Source organism: Cheilinus undulatus, linkage group 3, assembly GCF_018320785.1.
Source record: "Cheilinus undulatus linkage group 3, ASM1832078v1, whole genome shotgun sequence".
Lineage (NCBI taxonomy): Eukaryota > Metazoa > Chordata > Actinopteri > Labriformes > Labridae > Cheilinus > Cheilinus undulatus.
This window is the reverse complement of record NC_054867.1, coordinates 53,728,037-53,747,747: the sequence shown is the minus strand read 5'-3', so window position 1 is coordinate 53,747,747 and position 19,711 is coordinate 53,728,037. Positions and strand designations below refer to the sequence as shown.

The 19,711-nt window shown below is 39.9% G+C and overlaps 1 protein-coding gene across 2 annotated transcripts in view; it reads left to right on the top strand.

The window, feature by feature from the left end:
• Positions 1–19,711, top strand: part of chd6 (chromodomain helicase DNA binding protein 6) — a 124,206-nt gene that overhangs the window by 70,599 nt on the left and 33,896 nt on the right. For both annotated transcript variants that reach the window (XM_041783748.1, XM_041783749.1), the window contains 20 exons: positions 59–145; positions 230–367; positions 2,593–2,714; positions 2,814–3,057; positions 5,860–6,036; positions 6,265–6,408; positions 6,511–6,609; positions 6,905–7,061; positions 7,155–7,365; positions 7,930–8,125; positions 8,652–8,816; positions 8,929–9,108; positions 9,760–9,870; positions 10,944–11,146; positions 11,690–11,770; positions 13,333–13,451; positions 13,771–13,930; positions 14,049–14,138; positions 16,811–16,914; positions 17,993–18,122. In XM_041783748.1, the coding sequence (XP_041639682.1) occupies positions 59–145; positions 230–367; positions 2,593–2,714; positions 2,814–3,057; positions 5,860–6,036; positions 6,265–6,408; positions 6,511–6,609; positions 6,905–7,061; positions 7,155–7,365; positions 7,930–8,125; positions 8,652–8,816; positions 8,929–9,108; positions 9,760–9,870; positions 10,944–11,146; positions 11,690–11,770; positions 13,333–13,451; positions 13,771–13,930; positions 14,049–14,138; positions 16,811–16,914; positions 17,993–18,122 (2,918 nt within the window). The remainder of the gene's footprint in view (positions 1–58; positions 146–229; positions 368–2,592; positions 2,715–2,813; positions 3,058–5,859; positions 6,037–6,264; positions 6,409–6,510; positions 6,610–6,904; positions 7,062–7,154; positions 7,366–7,929; positions 8,126–8,651; positions 8,817–8,928; positions 9,109–9,759; positions 9,871–10,943; positions 11,147–11,689; positions 11,771–13,332; positions 13,452–13,770; positions 13,931–14,048; positions 14,139–16,810; positions 16,915–17,992; positions 18,123–19,711) is intronic.

Here is a 19,711-nt window from a genome sequence, read left to right as displayed (position 1 = left end):
CACAAACAAATTTTAAAAAAGGAAAAAAATAAATGTACAACCGTCTCTCCTCTTGTAGCCCGATGAGGATTTATTTAACCCGGACTACGTCGAGGTGGACCGGGTGCTGGAGGTGGCTGTTACCACAGATACAGAGACGGGAGAGGTGAGTGTGATCACAGCAGAGGTTCTGTGTTTTACAGCGTGTATCGCAGACACAGACACATGTATGAACTGGCCGTTTGTTTAGGAGGTGACTCATTACCTGGTGAAGTGGTGCAGTCTGTCGTACGAGGAGGCAACGTGGGAGCTGCAGGAGGACCTGGACCCCGAGAAGATCAAGGAGTTTGATGAGATCCAGAAACTCCCAGCAGACCTCAGGCACATGGTGAGTAAAAATGAAGGGGACGAGAAAATGCATTTACAGCTCTATGAAAAGCCATTCAAGCATTTATTTGATATCAACAGCTCTACTTGTACTAAATTTTGGCCTGCTAGTACACGACTAAGCAAGGTGTGGTGAAGTTGCAAGAGAGACAGAGCGGTCTTAAGGTGGTTTTATGTCATAGTGTTGTGATTTTCTTTGCTGTGTCCATTCATATCCAGTACAGTGCCTTCACCTACACAAACGTTAGTGACTACTGTCAGAATCAAAGTCTGGCCACTGGGTTCCTGTGTGGGGAAGTTATTATGCTGATGTTGCAACCTTGAGCTAAAGCTTCCTTCCTTGTCGTACAGCTTTTCCTTGTTCGAAGTCCACCATCTTTAAAGTCACATGTGCAAAACTGCAATAAAGCAGCATTAAGCACCTTTAAATGAATGCACATGACAGACTTCCTGATGCTAGTTCTGCCCAGATCAAAGCCTCTTACTTGAGTAACGGTATGTGATTACAGTCTGATGTCCAGCTAGATTCAGGAATGAGAGGTGTCCTTCAAATAACGTTCTTTCCATGGTTCCAGCAAGTTAAAAGTGCGGAGTCAAGATTCAGCCTTCAGCAAACATTGAATGTTTGCAAAAAATGGTATTTTCACACATTTCAAGATAAAGAACTTTTGCAACTTTAGCGATTTGTAAATTGCAGCAGGCCATATTGCGATTTAATCTACTTTGCGATTAATTGCCCCGTCCTAGTTTATACTAATATTAACGCACTTACTGTTAATTAACTTAAAACAGATGATGTCATAAACATATCTAATTCTCACTCAAACAAATCTCCACCAGAGAATGCTGAGGTTGTGGCACTGATAAATTTCACTGGCCAAAGTGGCTAGTTGGAGTCAATCTGGTACCTGCCATGGCCTCAATCTACATGCGTTTGGTTAGTTGGCGGGTGTAAATGTCAAGCCCTGCATACTACTGTACAAAAACTGATTACTAGTACTAAAAACTGGTACTAGTACTAGTACTAGTACCAGTACTAGTAGAGCTACACAAATTGTGATATCAAATTAATGCTCAGTTGGCTTTTCATACAATTCGGTAAAGACAATTTGAAGCTTTTAGTGACAAAAATCACTTTTAGAGGGTGCACTTTTGAGTTTCCTAGATTTAGATATCAGCTTTATCTGCATAAGCAATCTACTGGATCGGTTCCAGTAATTTTAGTCATTCAGGCCTTGAAATATCTTTAAAACGCTAAAGCCCTTGATTAAAGCTAACATTATAACCCTTAAAAACGTCTGCAGATGTTGGAGCCTTTCCTAAACGCTCCTCATTTTCTCAGTAGCTACAGTGTTTATCTAAATATTTTGGTGCCTGGGTGGTGATTCAGATGAATGTGTGCTGGCTTCCTGAGATAAATAGTGGATGAATCATTTACATATAGAGCTGATGGTGGTGGGCAGATGAAAGTTTAAGAAAGAAACTAAACAACATCGTTTTTTTTTTTTTTTTGTTTGTTTTATCTCAAACACTCCCAGACGAGGTTTCTGCCCACCAACACTCGTTCAGATTCAGCACGCTGGCCTTAATTTCTTTCTCTGTGTTAATGAAGACAAACACAGCCAGAGCTGGGAGGTTTGTCTTTATTTTCTGGCACTAAAGAAGCTGGACCCTAAAGGGAGATTATGGATTGAGTTTAACATGGTGTCCTAACATGCTAGCTGATACTGCATCTGTAAAAGTTCCCCTCTCTGCCCTGTAAATTTCAATTTTCCTTGTGTTAAAAATACAGACCTTAATCTTGCAGGGTTCCCAGTCCTAGATCCCATCAGCACCATGTCCGCTCTGCAGGGGCAGCTGGGCTCTCAGAGTTTCAAATCAGGAAAGAGGTCTTTCTTTCAGACTTCCCGTGCATGGGCCCCACTGATCTGCCAGAGAGGACTGGGTCAGTTAGTGGGATCCCAGATGAGCCCCCAAGCAATTTCAGAGAAATTGTTCTCAACAGGAGACCCAGTGACAAAGCATTTACATTCAGCTCTATACCCAGAGTGTGAACCTAAATGCTTTTGTCCTGAATTAACTGCTGCAGAAGCGTGACACTCCTGATACCTTGCCATCTCCCTTTTTCCTCATTCCTGAGCACAGAGACTGATACTGATTGTGGCGATATGCATGTTGTTGGTTTGCAATTCCAGCAAGAAGATTAAAGATCATTTTTTGTTGCAGGAGCGTCCTCCTCCAGAGAAATGGCAGAAGTTGGATTGCTCCAGAGATTACAGGAACGGAAACCAGCTCAGAGAATACCAGTTAGAAGGGATGAACTGGTTACTCTTTAACTGGTACAACAGGTGAGTAAAAGAATGTTATAAAGCTAACATATCTGGGATTCTAAGGGCTTATTTCTGCCTGAAAAATAACAGAAATGACCAAATTCTTTGCCCTTTAAGGAAAAACTGCATCCTGGCGGATGAGATGGGTCTGGGTAAAACCATCCAGTCCATCACCTTCCTGTACGAGATCTTCACCATGGGGATCCGCGGCCCTTTCCTCATCATCGCCCCGCTCTCCACCATCACCAACTGGGAGAGGGAGTTTCGAACGTGGACGCACATGAACGTCATCGTGTACCACGGCTCTCAGATCAGCCGGCAGATGATCCTTCAGTACGAGATGTTCTACAGAGACACGCAGGTAATGGTTCGGATCAAGGATTTACTCCAAAGAATGAGTCAGGTTTTATAAATAATCCTTAGAAGGTGTATGCAGGTTTCTCATCGTCACCAGGAAACGAACATGAAGGAATAATAGGAAACAGCGGCTCCGTATCCTCTCACTCTGCCATGACTCATCGTCTTTAGTGAATAGTTTCTGACTATTTCTGACTGAGGCTTTGTTTTCACATCACAGTGCCTGATATAATTTGTCTTCTAGAGCTGTTAGGAAGCTGTTTTTAGACGGCAGTGTGAGGGCTGCATGCACGCTCCTATTAATGACAGAGTATTCCTGTCTTTCTTTGGTCATAAACTATCTCTCCTTAACATTTCCTGACTTTTAAATGTCATATTGATTCAGAAAAGTGTGATTTTTGTCCGTATCAATAATAAAACATATATATCAAAGAGTACCTAACCCCTCAGAGCCCTTTTTCAGATTTAAACTGTGACCTACTAACAGCCATAGTCAGAATTCAGACGTCACTGTGCTACTCTAGCATCGTGGGTAATTGACCCTATTTTTCGTAAAACAAGGTTAATGACAAACCTATTTGAGTCTTGTACATTATTATATATTATCATTTTCAGTCAGTATATTCTTCTGCAAACTAAATTTTTAATTTGAAATGAGAACTCCAAAACCACAAAGCGAGCTGTTTCTTAGTTACTGTTTTCAAATAAAAGGGAAACAAAACATTGAAAAACCTACCCTTGATGATTACTGGTAGTTCTTATTAAATTGAGAATAAAAAAGAAAAAGATTTTTTTTGTTTGTTTGTTTGTTTTTTTCAATTTTTTTCTTTTCAAAAACAAATGAAAAAAAGTAAAATTTATTTGTCTTCATCTTATTTTTTTTTTATTTATTTATTTATTTTTTTGCTCTGATCCAAAAAGGGAGATCTAAAAATGAAACACTGGTGATATAACATTCTTTTTTTTCTACATCTATGTGTCCCCGCTGCCAGTGTTGTGACTAAAAGAATGTTACCTCACCAGTGTTCTGTTCTTTGATCAGGACACAAAAACAGTTTAAAGAATATAAACCGTTTTTCTTTTTCTCAAAAATGAAAAAACCCCAAACCCTTGTTTTTTTGTCTTGTGTGCCGTTTTTGTATTTTTTTACACTGTTATTCATTTTTACAATTCTTTTTGCAAAACTAAAAAAACAAAACAAAGAGAAACCAAAAAAAGTTTTTGTTTTCTGTTTTTTTTTTTACGTGTGACTGGCCAAGGGCACATTTTATTTCTTTGTTTTTTTCTGTTTTGTTTTCCTATTTTTGAAAGGTAATTGGTAAACAGCCTGTTTTTTTATTTTGGATTTCTCACATGTGACGTCATAATGCATTCAATGTCATGAATGCATGTGATGTCGTAAAGAGATTTGTTGTCATAAAGACATGTATATGGCGAGTGGTTTTAACATTTGAAAGTTAAGTTTGACTATCTGGAATTAACATTGTAGATATCTGTAATTCAGTTTTGCCCAGTGAAAAAGAACATTTCAGATATCTGCAAATACATTCTGCCCATCCACAATTGTCATTTCAGATATCTACAATGTAATTTTGACTAGGCGAAATTACGTCACTTTTGCCATTCATGTGTATGGGGTTTCTCATTACAGATATCTACAACATCATTTCGGATATCCACAATGTGAATTACGGATATCTGCAAATGAACTATAGATATCTGTAATTCCAATCAAATATATATCTAATTACATGTTGACTAGGCAGAATTAGAATTACAGATATCTTTAATTCACATCAATTCTATGCAATTCAAGATATCTACATGTCCCTTTTCGGATATCTTAAATCAAATTTTGACTAGGGGAAATTAAATTGTAGATATCTGTAAATAGAATTATGACTAGTCAAAATGGAATTGTAGATATCTCAAAATGGAATTAGGGATAGTCATACTTCAATTTTAGATATCTACAGTTGAATTATAGATATCTTGAATTGAATTTTGGTTACAGATATCCAAATTGGAGGTATCTGTAAATGTTATTCTGCCTAGTCAAAATGTAATTAGAGATATCTTGAATTAGATTTTGACTAGGTGAAATGAATGCAGGTATCTGTAATTACGACAAATTTGGCCCGCCTCCCACTTTGGGCGGGAGCAGAGCGGGTTGTTGTTCAAACCATAAAATCTGTGGAAATCTGCTCGCCATACATGTCACATTGTAGACCTACCTGTGTGAGCCAACGCCATGACTGCTTCTTTCTTCCTCCATTCATAGATAAAGGAAATAAACCCACTTCTTGTTTGACTATGGCGGGGAGGGGAAATGACATATTTCTGGATATCCAAAATAGAGCAGTGTCATTAATGACATTAGAGATATCTTTAATTCTCATTCTGCCATATCTGTAATTGTCATTTGAGATGTGTGACGAGTTGAATGATGTTTTTGGTGACATCATTGCAGATATCTGTAATTCAATTTTGCATAGTCAAAATTGAATTATAGATATCTCTGTTTGTTATTTTGCCTAGTCAAAATTGAATTACAGATATCTTGAATTAAAATTCTGACTATTCAAAATGTAATTACGACTAGTCAGAAAGACATTGTTGATATCTTCAATGTTAATTCTGCATAGTCAAACTTAGCTTTTAAATGTTAAAACCACTTGCCATACTGGCTTTATTTCCTCTTTAAGTTCTCCTTCTTTATTAGGCTGTTTGTTGTGTATTCACAGGAGTCTTGAAGGTCTAGTCCACGCTAAAATCCCCCCCCCCTCTCTGTTTCTCTGGTCTACAGGGGAACACGATCCCTGGCGTGCTGAAGTTTCACGGTGTGATCACCACCTTTGAGATGATCATGGCCGACTGTCCCGAGCTGAAGAAGCTGCACTGGCGCTGCGTGGTCATCGATGAGGCTCATCGGTTAAAAAACAGGAACTGTAAACTCTTAGAGGGACTCAAACTCATGAACCTGGTCAGTAAATTTATTTATGCTCCACGGCTGAAAAGAGAAGCTAGATTTATCCTAATATACCATTTTGTTTGCTGCTTCATTGCCTCTGTCCTTGTAGCTCTATTTTAATTTAATGTCTCTTTTTTGAGTGTTTCTGTGGTAAATCAGCCTGGCTGCAGCATCCTGCAGCAGGATCTCTGTGTTATTTTCTGTGTTCTCTTATGATGTTCTCCTCCATGTTTCTAATAGGAACATAAGGTTCTGCTGACAGGAACCCCTCTGCAGAACTCTGTGGAGGAGTTGTTCAGTCTGTTGAACTTTCTGGAGCCACTGCAGTTTCCCTCAGAGAGCTCCTTCCTGGAGGAGTTTGGAGACTTAAAAACAGAAGAGCAGGTACAGTAGGAAGAGCATCACACTCATAAACATGCTGTGATAATGAAAATCATCAGAGCTTTTTAAATCCTCTGTTTCTTGTGTCTTTTTGTCCTCGTTTAGGTGAAGAAGCTTCAGGCCATCCTGAAACCGATGATGCTGAGGAGGCTGAAGGACGACGTGGAGAAAAACCTGGCGCCCAAAGAGGAGACCATCATAGAGGTACAGTTAAATATTCACATTAATAACTAAAAGGAGAATAAAGTGCATTAAAAGTTTGATGAATTAGTAAAAATAGCTTCAAACTATTGCCGAATTAAAGGGGCGGTCTCATGTTTTCGTGGTCTTGGACGTATCAACACGAGCTGTAGGTAGAAACTCAAAAAATTAGACCCAGGTGGTCCCTGGGTAGAGGGATGTCTGGATGGACTTTCTCAGACTGCTGCCCCCTAAACCCGACCCTGGATAAAAAGCTGGGCAGATAAATAGCACAATAACATACCTTTTTCTTGTGCAGGTGGAGCTGACGAACATCCAGAAGAAATACTACCGAGCCATCTTAGAGAAGAACTTCTCATTCCTGTCTAAAGGAGCGAATCAGCACAACATGCCTAACCTGATCAACACCATGATGGAGCTCCGCAAGTGCTGCAACCACCCCTACCTGATCACAGGTGCTCAGAGAGGATCTGCTCATCTGTATCATCATGCATCAGACACTGAAGATGACTAACTCCTTTCCGTCTCTGTCTCATTTTTCCTCTCAGGAGCTGAAGAGAAGATTCTGGAAAGCTTCAGGAAGAGCCACAGTCCGGATGCTCCAGACTTCCAGCTGCAGGCGATGATCCAGGCGGCAGGGAAACTGGTGCTGATCGACAAGCTGCTGCCCAAACTGCTGGCCGGGGGACACAAAGTCCTGGTCTTCTCCCAGATGGTCCGCTGCCTGGACATCCTGGAGGACTACCTCATTCAGAGACGGTGAGGAGCAGCGTCTGGGCTGTTTCCCTCTCTCCTGCTTTTATAATGGCATGATTCAACTGTGTGAACCACAGTAAAATGTTAGATTTTCTGCTTTTTGAGGCAGAGTGTATCATGCAAAAGTGATGCAAATATCAGTTAGTCTCATGGGCTCGATTTCAATATTTGCAGATATATTTTGAGAGCTCTGCTGCTTGGTTTTAGCTTTGCAATCATGCACTTTGTCTTTTATAACCCCCATCAGCAAAAACAAAGTCATTTAGTCTGGAAGAGCTGCACCATTTACAGCAGAAAAGCTCATTACAAACTTAAATCTCTGCACAAACTCCGCTTTTACTTTTCATCTTCATCTTCTTGTCTGGAAAGGGAAAAATGTAAATTATAGAAGATATTGGAGTAAAAAAAAGAGGAAATATTAGATTGGACTAAGATGAAAAATTGAGATTTTAGGGAGAAGGAAAAGAAAAGTGCAGTAAATAAAAAAGGATTCCCCTGATTCCTCAAAATAAAGGATATTTTTATGCATTTTCTACTTTGGGATTTTGATTTTCCTGTTTCTTGCAGCTACACGTATGAGCGCATCGATGGCCGAGTGCGGGGAAACCTGCGGCAGGCGGCCATCGACCGCTTCTGTAAGCCGGACTCAGACCGATTTGTGTTCCTGCTGTGCACCAGAGCCGGAGGTCTGGGGATCAACCTGACAGCTGCAGACACGTGTATCATCTTCGACTCGGACTGGAACCCCCAGAACGACCTGCAGGTGAGCGGAGAGCGAGGTTAGGTACAGGTAGAGACGTCACCTTTACCAGTTATCATGTTAAAGTGGTGTGAGGTTTGTAGATTTAACCATCTCAGACTGGCCTGCAGGTGAATGGAAAGACAGGATAGATACAGGTAGAGACGTTATGGTGTGCCTTCTTAACAGGCTGAGCTGTACTATGTTGATATTAGAGATTGTACTGGGTTTTTGAGGCGACACTTTGAAAATCAGCCTGCAGGAGTTTTTTCAATGATCCAGTTCAACTAAGTAAAAGCTGCAACTTGTAGAGCCATTATTTTGGCTCTTAGCCTTTGCCTCGAAGACTGAGCTTTGTAAATTTACTGACCAATCTGTGATGTATGGAAGAGGATAAGGCTACTGAAATTCTCTCTTTCTTAGATGCTACTTATCTTAATCTAACTCTGAGATTTAAATATTCTGAAGGTACCAGAGGTGCTCTTTCCACCACTAAAGACCACTGCAGGATGCTCAGTGATTTATCATGAGTTTTATTCTTTTAACCCAGGCCCAGGCTCGCTGTCACCGGATTGGTCAGAGCAAAGCGGTGAAAGTGTACCGACTGATCACCAGGAACTCGTACGAGAGGGAGATGTTCGACAAGGCCAGCCTGAAGCTAGGGTTGGACAAAGCCGTCCTGCAGGACATCAACCGTAAAGGAAGCCTGAATGGGGTCAGGAACACTGATCTGAATATCTGCACTTCTATAGATATAATGATAGAATAATATAATACATAATAATAATAAAGAGTGTGTGTTTTAACTGGTGGGGTTTCTGGTGCAGGTGCAGCAGCTGTCGAAGCTTGAGGTGGAGGATTTGTTGAAAAAGGGAGCGTACGGTGCTCTGATGGACGAAGAAGACGAGGGATCAAAGTTCTGTGAGGAAGACATCGATCAGATCCTGCAGAGACGGACTCAAACCATCACCATCCAGTCTGAGGGGAAAGGCTCCACGTTCGCCAAGGTACATGCTTTAAAAAGATCAGACGCCAAGTCATCTGGATCTAGAACTTCAGATTGCTTCCAGGCTGCCCAGATCTCTCTAAAACGTGTTTTTAACATCTGAGATGATGAAGTGCTTGATCATGTGACTCTTACCGGTCTGTAGGTAAAGCTATTACTGTAGCAATGCATTATTTGCCATGAAAGAGGAAGTAGTATTTTTCAGGGTCTTAAAAGGTACTTGAATTTAGGAAAATAGTGTAAAATGCAGAGCTATAAAATCAAAGTTTTGGCTTTTATGAAGTTTGTTTAAAGAGAAAATATAGCTTAATCAACAATGGCAAAGCAGTCTGTGTTACAATACTTGTTTTATGATACAGTTCTATTACTTGTTCTCATTTTTATCCATTTTTCGCTCCCACAGTTAAATTGCAAACTAACACCGTCATATATTTACATCCCTCTTTGTCAGTTTCTGTTAGAGAAGCAAAAAGCAGATAGCAGCCTCTACTGGTCAATAGGAGTACTGGGATGTCTACATATTTTTTCTAGTCGATTGAAGTTGTTCTTTATTTGCATTGTATTTGTAAGGTAATGGTAACATATTATGCCATCCCTGGCATTAACTCTTTTAATTCCATTTTATTCTGTCTTCGCGTTTTTTGTCCTTTAGGCCAGTTTTGTCTCCTCCGGGAACAGGACGGATATTTCACTGGACGACCCTAACTTCTGGCAGAAATGGGCAAAGATCGCAGAGGTGGAGATCGACTCCAAATCTGAGAAGGTAGGAAATATCTGAAAACATACCCAAGAAACAGAGGAGGAAAGCAGGTAGATGAAGAATTGTTGGAGTTTTGAAGGAAATTTGATGTATAATAAACGAAGCTAATGAAAGATCAAAAAGTTGATGAAAAAGGTAATCAGGATACAAGAAAAACCAAGAAGTCAAACTTTGACCATGAAACAGGAAGTGTTTCTCACCTAAAGGGTAAAGAGAGCTGCTTAATCTGGGACAGGGTCGATGTATTGATGAATCAGGAAGGAAAAGGTAAGATTAGGGATGTTCTAAGGTAACTAAGTCCAAAGTTGATTAAATCAAAGTTAAACTTAAGGCTGGTTCATGAGTCTAAAGTTAAGAAAATGCAGAGAAAACAGTCAGAACCTAAGTCCTTTTATTTAACCTCACTGTGAATTAAGCTTTGAAGCTTTGTCCCTCCATTTTTGCCAAATGATACTCACTGGATCGTTGTTTTAAAGCTTTTTTTGAAGGGACTAACATGGTCTGTGGGGTGTTGCCCAGATTAATGTTTTTTTGTTTCCTTTCTTTTTTTAACCCTTTTCACACTTATTTTCCTCTATCTTTTGTTGGTGGTTTCCCATTTCTATTTTTTGTTTTCCTACTTTTGCCTTTTAGCCCTTCCTTCTTGCTTATATTTTTCTTCCCTTCTAATCTAAAGTTTCCCTTATCTCTTGCATATGTTCTCCTCCTGTTTTTCTTCCCTTCCCTCTCTCTTTTCTTGTTATTCTTTCCTTTTCCCTCTTTTTTTGTCTCTTTTTTTCATTGCTTCTCCTCCGATCCCTCCTTGCCTGCTCAGAACAGATGGAGCGCCTTAATGAATGAAGCAGATTGCTCACCCAGCACTGCTGCCGTCTTTCTATCCTCTGTGTTTTTGTGTGGACCTTGTCTCGTGCTTTGAATCCTCAATAATCGCCTCCCTCGGTGAACAGAAGTTTTTTTTCTGTTCTTTCTGCCTCCTCTTGCCTCCTCTTTAGGTCTTTCTCTTTCATTAAACAAAGAATAGAAGCATCATCAGATCTCTATTTACCTGCTTTCTACCTTTCCTTTCTCTGTTTCAGGAGTCTCTAGTGATCGACACGCCCCGGGTGAGGAAACAGACTCGCCACTACAACTCATTTGAGGACGACGAGCTGATGGAGTTTTCTGAGCTCGACAGCGACTCAGAGGAGCGGCCGTGTCGGACTCGGCGACTCGGAGAACGTAGCCGGCGGTACCTTCGAGCCGAGTGCTTCAGGGTGGAGAAAAACCTGCTGATCTTCGGGTACTTGAGGAATCATCCAGACAATTTTGACTGCATACTTAAACAAGCAACTTTGGTTAGATCTGCAACAGCTGAACAAATATTTACTTTCCAGACTAACCTGGAGAGCATTTCCTTTAAAGATGACCATAAAACTTTAACTCCATTTTTATTTACATGGTTGGATATGTGTAATCTCACATGTCCAAAATGTTCAAAATGTTTTAAGTGGAAATTTAAAGAAACTTTTCACATACAGACATTTCTTTTGGTTGGTTGCTGCCATGTGAGTCCGAATAATAACAGAACAAATTGGTCCATGATTCAGGCCAAAGCAAGCGATCTACAGTATAGGTGTGAAAATAAGATCACTTCTGAGTTAATGGTTTTAGTTCTTAAAGCTCAAGAGTCAAAGTGAATGAGCCAAAGCACAACAGAGCAATCCCTACTGTGGAAGTAATTAAGACAGTAACTTATAAAGATTATTAAACACTGATTATTACATCGATGCATCTATTCCTCAGTTTTCTATCTTTATTTCTGTCCGTAACTGTGTTTGTCCAGGTGGGGTCGGTGGAAGGACATCCTGAACCATGGTCGCTTTAAATGGCACCTGGCGGAGAGAGACATGGAGGTGATCTGTAGGTAAGACAAACTAGATTTTTATTAAATACCTACCTTGAAGACATTTAGAGAAAAGGGTTGCTTGGTGGAGCAGTGGTTAGCACTGTCACCTCACAATAGACGGTTCCTGGTTTGAATCCCAGGTGGATAGGGTTTGTCTGTGTTTAGTTTGTATGCTCTCATGTGTGGGTTCCCCCTGGCTTCTCCAGCTTCCTCTCACTGGTAACTCTAAACTGCCTGTAGATGTGAGCAGATGGGGGCCAATCAGCCACTAGCTAAGAGGCTAGCAGGGCCACTTTAACAGATGTCCCCCCTTGTGTAGTTATAAACATGCTTTTAAAGGACACTGTGGTTGTACTATTAAGGAAATAAATCTTACAGGGTAACTGTTAAAGGCTTTAAAGGCAGAGGATGGAATGTCTTAAAAGCTTAAAAGGTTGACATCATCAAAAGCAGAGGCAGAATTTAAAGGATGACATCATCAAAAGCAGAGGCAGAATGTTTTTAAACCTGTAAAGGAAAAAAAGATATTTTGTGGCCAAAATCAACTTTTTTTTTTTTTTTGTGTGTGTGTAAATCCAAACAAAGTAGTCCTGAACACACATTTTTATACCTAAAGAAACATTGTATGAATTATTTAAATGTTATACCATGATTTCTGTTAATATGTGCAAATCTAATTTTAACAACCTCAGGGCAGACAGAGCCTCATAACCCCCCGAGATCTCTGGCGCTCACTAAGGGGGCCCCAGACCCCATGTTGGGAACCAAGGCTTTAAAGGATGGCATCATCATATGTAATTGGCAAAATTTATAAAGTGGCTGGAACTTTTCAAAAGTTGGCAACCAAGGACAGTCAACATTAGCCATGAGGCCAAAGGTTAAGTTGTACCTATTTAGCAGCTTTTCTCCTTCATGTTTTCATGAACATGCTTTTAAAGGACCCACTAGTATACTATGTAGGCAAAAGGCAAGGATGGAATGTTTTATAAACTTTGATGACATCACCTTTCTAGAGCTTTATGTAGACTTTAAAGGTTGACATCATCAAAAGCAGAGTATGGAATGTTGGTGAAGCCGGGGATGTAGGGGGGCTTTTCTCCCTCTGTTTTTGTTAAATTGTAGACCATGTTTGAGGGTTTCCCTCGCTCCACGCCAGTTCCACCCACTTTTCTAAAGATTGCTTTTCTATAAGTTGCCAACAAAAGTGGCCCAGGGAGAGAGCCCTGTGGTACCCCTGTACTAGCTATCTATAAAGAGTGAGTTTACATTATCATTGGTGACTGAGTTCTGTCGGTCAAATAGTTGGTCAACTATTTGAAAGCCAACACATCGAGACTAAGTGAAGATAAACTGCTCAATAAAATGGAGTGGGCGACCATGTTTAGAAACCTTTGATAAGTTAAAGAAGGGGACTACACATTATTGACCTCTATGAATAGAGTTGACGATGTTTAAAAAAAGGTTTGCTGTATAAATGGTGCCATGTCTGGGTCTAAATCCTGATTGATGAGGGGTAAGAATGTTGTTGATGAAGATATATTTGTTTAAAAACTAAACTATATTTTTGTGTTTTTCCTCAGGGCTCTGCTGGTTTACTGCCTGAGACATTACAAGGGAGACGACAAGATCAAGAGCTTCATCTGGGACCTGATCACACCCACCAAGGAGGGCCAGGACCAGACGCTGCTCAATCATTCTGGTAAGACTTTAGCAGGAAGCATACACAATGATAGTCTGATATGGCACCATACTTTATTTTAGTAAGCACTGACAGTCTTCTTTAGAGGGACTTGTGATGTCCACATAGTGCATCAGCTCAGCCCTCCAGAGTGAACGGTGCCCACTCTAGCCAGTGGTGTGGTTTCTCTAACAGAAATGCCTCTCAGCTCTGCTCCACTAGAGACCTTTAAAAACTCTCTTTATATGTTTTCTTTGAACTCTTGACACCAAGGATCAGTGCTGTGCTTTTGGCTGTAATCGAATGGATTTTAACAACGTCCTCCCCATGCCTATGTCAGGTCTCTCCGCTCCGGTTCCTCGTGGTCGTAAGGGGAAGAAGCTGAAGAACCAGCTGAACGTTCCCGAGCTGACCAATGCCGACTGGCTGGTCCACTGCAACCCTGAGGTGGTCCTGCAGGATGAGAGCTACAAGAAACACCTCAAACAACACTGCAACAAGTCAGTTTGACTTTGATTCATAGAGTTTAACGACACAGGGAGAGTGCTGCATGTTTAAGCTTTTTATTCTTATATCAGAATTAAAACCCAATCCTCCCTCGTCTCTCTCTCTCTGCAGGGTTCTGCTGAGGGTCAGGATGCTGTACTACCTAAAGGTGGAGGTTTTAGGAGAAGCAGCAAATCAGGCTTTAGAGGGGATTCCTGCCAGGTAGGTTATGATCCAATACACTGCCAAGATTCAGTAGTACATCTCTATAATAATAAAGACAGATGACCTTTGATTCAGTAATATATTATTTATCTATTTAACTGTAAACAGCTCATTTATTACAACTCTGACTTATTGGATATATTTTAATTTAATCCAGTACTGCTCTTTTAGATGTTTCACTTATAAAAACACAATTCCAAAACACTGTGTGAAATGTAAACAACAGAAGTCAATGACAGTCAAATCTCATAAACCTATATTTGATTCACAATAGAACATAAACAACATATCAGATGTTGAAACTGAGATATTTTACATTTTCAGGAAAAATATTAGCTCATTTTGAATTTTATTGCAGCAACACATCTCAAAAAAGTAGGGACAGGGCCATGATTAACATTTTGAAACAGCTTCTCTTGATTCAACCTGATTACAAAAGTGAGCTGTTGCTCTGAGTAGTGGTCAAACGCAGCTGTAAATACTAGTGATGCACGATAACTATTTTTCTGAACCGATACCGTGAACTGATAATTTCCTACTCCTGATGGCCGATAACCGATAATAACCAATATATTTTTTCAATTGTTGATTTAACAAAATAAGTTTATTTGATGTGTTTATGCACATCTGGGGGTAAGAAGGGGTTAATATATAGAGAGCAAAGATATTTATAACTCATCTGAACTATCACTCATGTTTTTCAAAAAACAAAGAACCATTCTGACTTTATAACTGTTATTATAGTTCATTTTTCTTAGTTAAACATTTGTGTACCAAGTACAACATACACAAACAACTGACAGAAGTTTTCCCCCATAAAACCAAATGATAACAGGCTGTTGTGCTTAACAAATGGAGATATTTTGGGGTCTGTTTTTTTTTTCTTTTTTTTTTTTGCTTAAGCCAGAATTAAAGCAAGCTGATGTTTGACATAAATATTAAAAATACGCACTGACATAAGTCATATCAGAGATAGGTTAAGAATGTAAAGTCCACCGTGGTCTGTGGCTAACCTCTGCTCCTAACGTGGATCAGACTGAATGAAACCACATAAAACAGAGCAGGCAGGTATACGTCTGTGAAGCAGCAATGAATCAGGAGACTGTCAGACTGATTTTGTTTTTATAACGTTGCCCCTTTTGGCTCTGGCAAGCTTTCTGCAGTTTTCAATGCCTGCTAATGCCCGCGGCTGAGGCTAGTGGCTGCTGCCGCTTCGTTTTAACGTTGTTAGGATGATGACTCTTAAGTGACTTATAAGATCCGTCGAGGACTTCTTTCTACTCTTTGCGACCTTTGCAGGGCAAATTCTACATACACGGTGGTGTTATCCTCCCCGTAAATACTGAATAACGCCACCGTGTTGTTAGCTTTTTAGCACAGGGGCTGCTACTTTCTTTTCTTCTTTGGTGCTTTAATAGCAGGTCGCCACCTGCTGTTGAGGAATGTGTAGTCTCCTAAAAAAGAAAACAAACGCCAGCACTGCCATGCTGACAAAAATATATATGTTATTGGGGCTCGCTGTAATGATATCGGACCGATAAGAATGACGTAATTTCCTGTTATCCCGATAGTTATCGTGCTCCCCTAGTAAATACTGTCACTCTTCAGTTATTTATCTATTTAACTGTAAACTGCTTTTTTCTTACAACTCTACATTTTTGGAAATATCAAATTTAATCCAGTACTGCTATTTAAGATGTATTGCTTCTGTAACCACAATTCCAAAAAAGTTGGGGCGCAGTGTGAAATGTAAATAAAAACACAAATGAATGATTGTTTAATCATAAACTCATATTTTATTCAAAATAGAACATTTACAACATATCAGATGTTGAAATGGAAACATTTTAGTATTTCATGAAAACTACCAGCTCATTCTGAATTTAATGACATAAAAAGTGGTGAAAAGTGACAGAAAATGTGGTTGAATGGGATTATAGGGATTTTTGCCACTTTTTGATCCAATTTTACTTTCTTCTATCTGTTTTTGCCCACTTAAGTCATTTTATACCAATTTAATCTGATTTTTTGCTCCTATTAACCCATTTTCCCAGTTAAAAATCAAATTTAACTATATTTGCTAAAATTTTTTTTGCCTTTTTAATCCATTTATGCTTCTTTTAACCCATTTTGCCAATTTTTTGTCCAGTTTAATTACATTTTCAACCCATTTTTGTCTTTGTAACCCATTCTGCCACTTCTAACCCATTTAAGCCAAACAGAAAATGATTTGCACAACACTTACAGCAGTGGGTCGGTGTGAAGCCAGTTGAGTCTTCTAATGCAGTGGTTCTTGCACTGGTGTGACTTGATATATCTATGGGTTTAACTTTTTAGATTTAATTACTAAAATAAAATCAATTTTTTGTTGATATTCTAATTTACTGAGATGCAGCTGTAAATGTAATGTGGAGGTAAAAAGAAAAAATAAAATCTTTAACAGACGGTTCATGCCGTACAGTATTGACAGCTGTTTTAATGTAGATCAATAAAGTATTATTGATTTATTAAATGTGACGTCTTTCTGATCTAAATGAAAATAAATATTTGGTCTGCAGCCCTGTGGGTTTGAGATTGGCTGAAGGAAATTTGTCGACTTGTTTTATCTCATGGCATGAGTCCAGGCTAACAGCACAGCCTGATTTTCCTGTGTTTACGTGATTGAACAGTAAACTGGAGGTCACGCTCCCTGATATCGACTACATCGAGATCCCGGCATCGTGGTGGGACGCGGACGCCGACAAGTCTCTGCTCATTGGGGTCCACAAGCACGGTGAGAGCTGCTGGAGACGATTTACCGACCGATAACAGGATGAGGATCACTAATGCTGGTCTTACACCAGAAGACTGCTAAAACTCCAAAAAGACTCTAAACAGACTGACGTCTAAGACCCTCTCACATCTGAAGACTATTTATCAGCAAGCTGTTGAGTTTTTAGTCTCAGACTGAGATTATAGCACAAAGACTGGTGGTCACTAACTACAAGACTAGATTACGATTCCTTTTGAGATTATTTCCCATCATGCACCTGGATGAAATTCACAACAACAATTTTTGAGCAGAGAACAAGATGTAGAAGGAGATGGAGATCACATTTTTAGTTAATATCTCTTACAACCTGACGTTTTTAAAATCATTTACATCGAGTAAGAAAAGTTAAACACCCAAGCAACTTTGCATGTAACTGCAACAACCGAGGAACTATCCTAGAAACACTCCAGAATCAAAGTACCACATGACACAAGTTGTCTCACCACGGAAACAAACTGATCAGGTTTTTACTTTGAAAATCCCAGCAGTGGGTCTTAGTCTAGTTTTTGTCATGAAAGAAAAGGCTGTCAGACATTTTTAGTCAAAGTTTTAGTCGACAAAATTAACACTGGTCTTTGCAAATTCTCGGTCTGAGCCTGAAAACCCAGCGACTTACGGATAAATTGTCTTTAGATGTGAGAGGGTCTCAGATGTCAGTCTTTTTAGAGTCTTTGAAGAGTTTTAGTGAAGTCCTCTGGTGTAAGATCGCCTTAAAACACCTAAAATCGAGGCTTAAGACCACCTTAAATCCAACAACTTTCACAAGACTTTGGAATTTTGTCTGCGACTTTGAAAACATTAGGTGTAAGGCTGCTTTAAGATGTCTGGACCATTAAGTCCATGATGTAAAGATGACACACAGTTATAAATACAATCCAGAAAAGATGGGACAGAATATGATGGGATTGGATTTAGTATAAATGTTGTTATTGGAATGTTTTCTGTCTGTTGAGGATTTCGCTCATAAACGATGCTGAGCTGTTTGTTTCATTTGTGTTTTAGACGTTAGTTTGATTTCGTCTCTCGTGTCCCCGTCCAGGTTACGAGCGGTACAACGCCATGCGGGCCGATGCGGATCTATGTTTCCTGGAGAGAGTGGGGATGCCGGACGTCACGGCTCTGACAGCTGAGCAGGGAGGAGGGGAGGGGCCTGTAGACTTGGTGGACAGGTAGAGATGCAGACAATGAATGCTGTTGTTTTAATGTTAATGCTGCAGGTAAACGTGTGTTCAGAGTTTAATTTTAGCCGACCTAAAAGCTGACCTTCTCCTGAGCTCTTAGACGTGCGTGCTTATTCCTCACAGGAGCTGCTTTTAAAGTCTCTGGTGCTTCCTCTGCTTAAACTGACTCTATAAGAAGAAGCGGTGCGATGTATAAAATCCAGAGACGACCTGACAGAGAGCCAGCGGAGAGCGAGAAACGCGGCATGTTAAACGTGTTTTCTGGCGGCTGCAGAGCGATGAAGATGAGCTCTCAGGGGAGCTTTGATCGTCGTCCTGAAGGAAATTGAAGCTGTCACTCGTTTTGTCACCGGTTCATCCTGAAGACATTCCAGCTGAGCGAGACGGCCACGAGTGAGGGAAGCCATGGCGTTTTAAAGAGAGCGCACTCAGACACGTTTAAATAAATGACAGCACGGAGATTCATGTTCGCTTACAGAGGCAGGGACACTTCAAACCTGCAAAGATACCTGGGTAATTCCTTCTTCACTGTCTAAAGAGAGCGTCTGTCTCTGTGGGAGCCAAAAAAATCACATCCCTGTCTTCACTGAAAAACTCTGAGAAATACAACAGTTCCAAAAAAGCTGGGTCGCTGTGTAAAAACAACAATGATTGTCAAATCTTATAATTCTGTATTTGATTCACAATAAAACATAAACAACATGTCAGATGTTAAACTGGGACATTTAATAAAAAATATTTGCTCATTTTGAATTTGATGGCGGCGTTACATCACAAAAAAGTTGGGATATAGCCATGTTTACTATTGTGTAGCCTGCTCTGTTGATTAAACCTGAATAAAAAAGTGAACTGTAGCTCTGAGTGGTGGTCAACAGCAGCTGTAAATATTGTAACTCTTTAACTGTAAACAGCTTATTTCTTATATCTCTAAATTTTGCACATCTCTAATTTCATCAAACACTGCTTTTTAGATGTAGAGCAGACAACGTAATAAACGGGATCTAAAGAAACTGGCGTTCTTCTCTGTCTGTGATACATGCATAATGTGCATAAAATCTCTGCTGCAATAAAAGGACTTATTAATCTGGTATTTTGACACATTTCAAGTTAAAGAAATAATGCAACTTCTGTGATTTGTAAATTGCAGCAGGCCAAAGTGCAATTTAATCTAATTTGTGATTAATTGCCCAGCCCTAGTTTTCAGAAACTGTTGTTTTCTCTGTTTACACGGAGACGAAGAGGAGGGCGTTTTTGAGAAACTTTCACTCGCGCAGTTTCCAAAACGCCCATTCTCGTGTAAGCGGACAGCCAAAATTCTGCAAAAGTTTTGCATTTTTACTTGAAAACGTTGTAGTGTAAACCAGGCCTCGAACAGACCTCAGAGTTCAACCAACTATCCGACCAATCGTACGACAGGTGTCATCCCTAATGGTTATCACAGATTAACATTCGACCCCTCATCGGCCGGGCACAGAGAGCTCTCCCCCTTGTGGAAAGACTAACGCCTCAGTCTTTGGTTCTTGTTCCTATCATTAAAAAGTTTCTGTGGTTTTGTCGTTTCACTTCTCTTTTGTTCT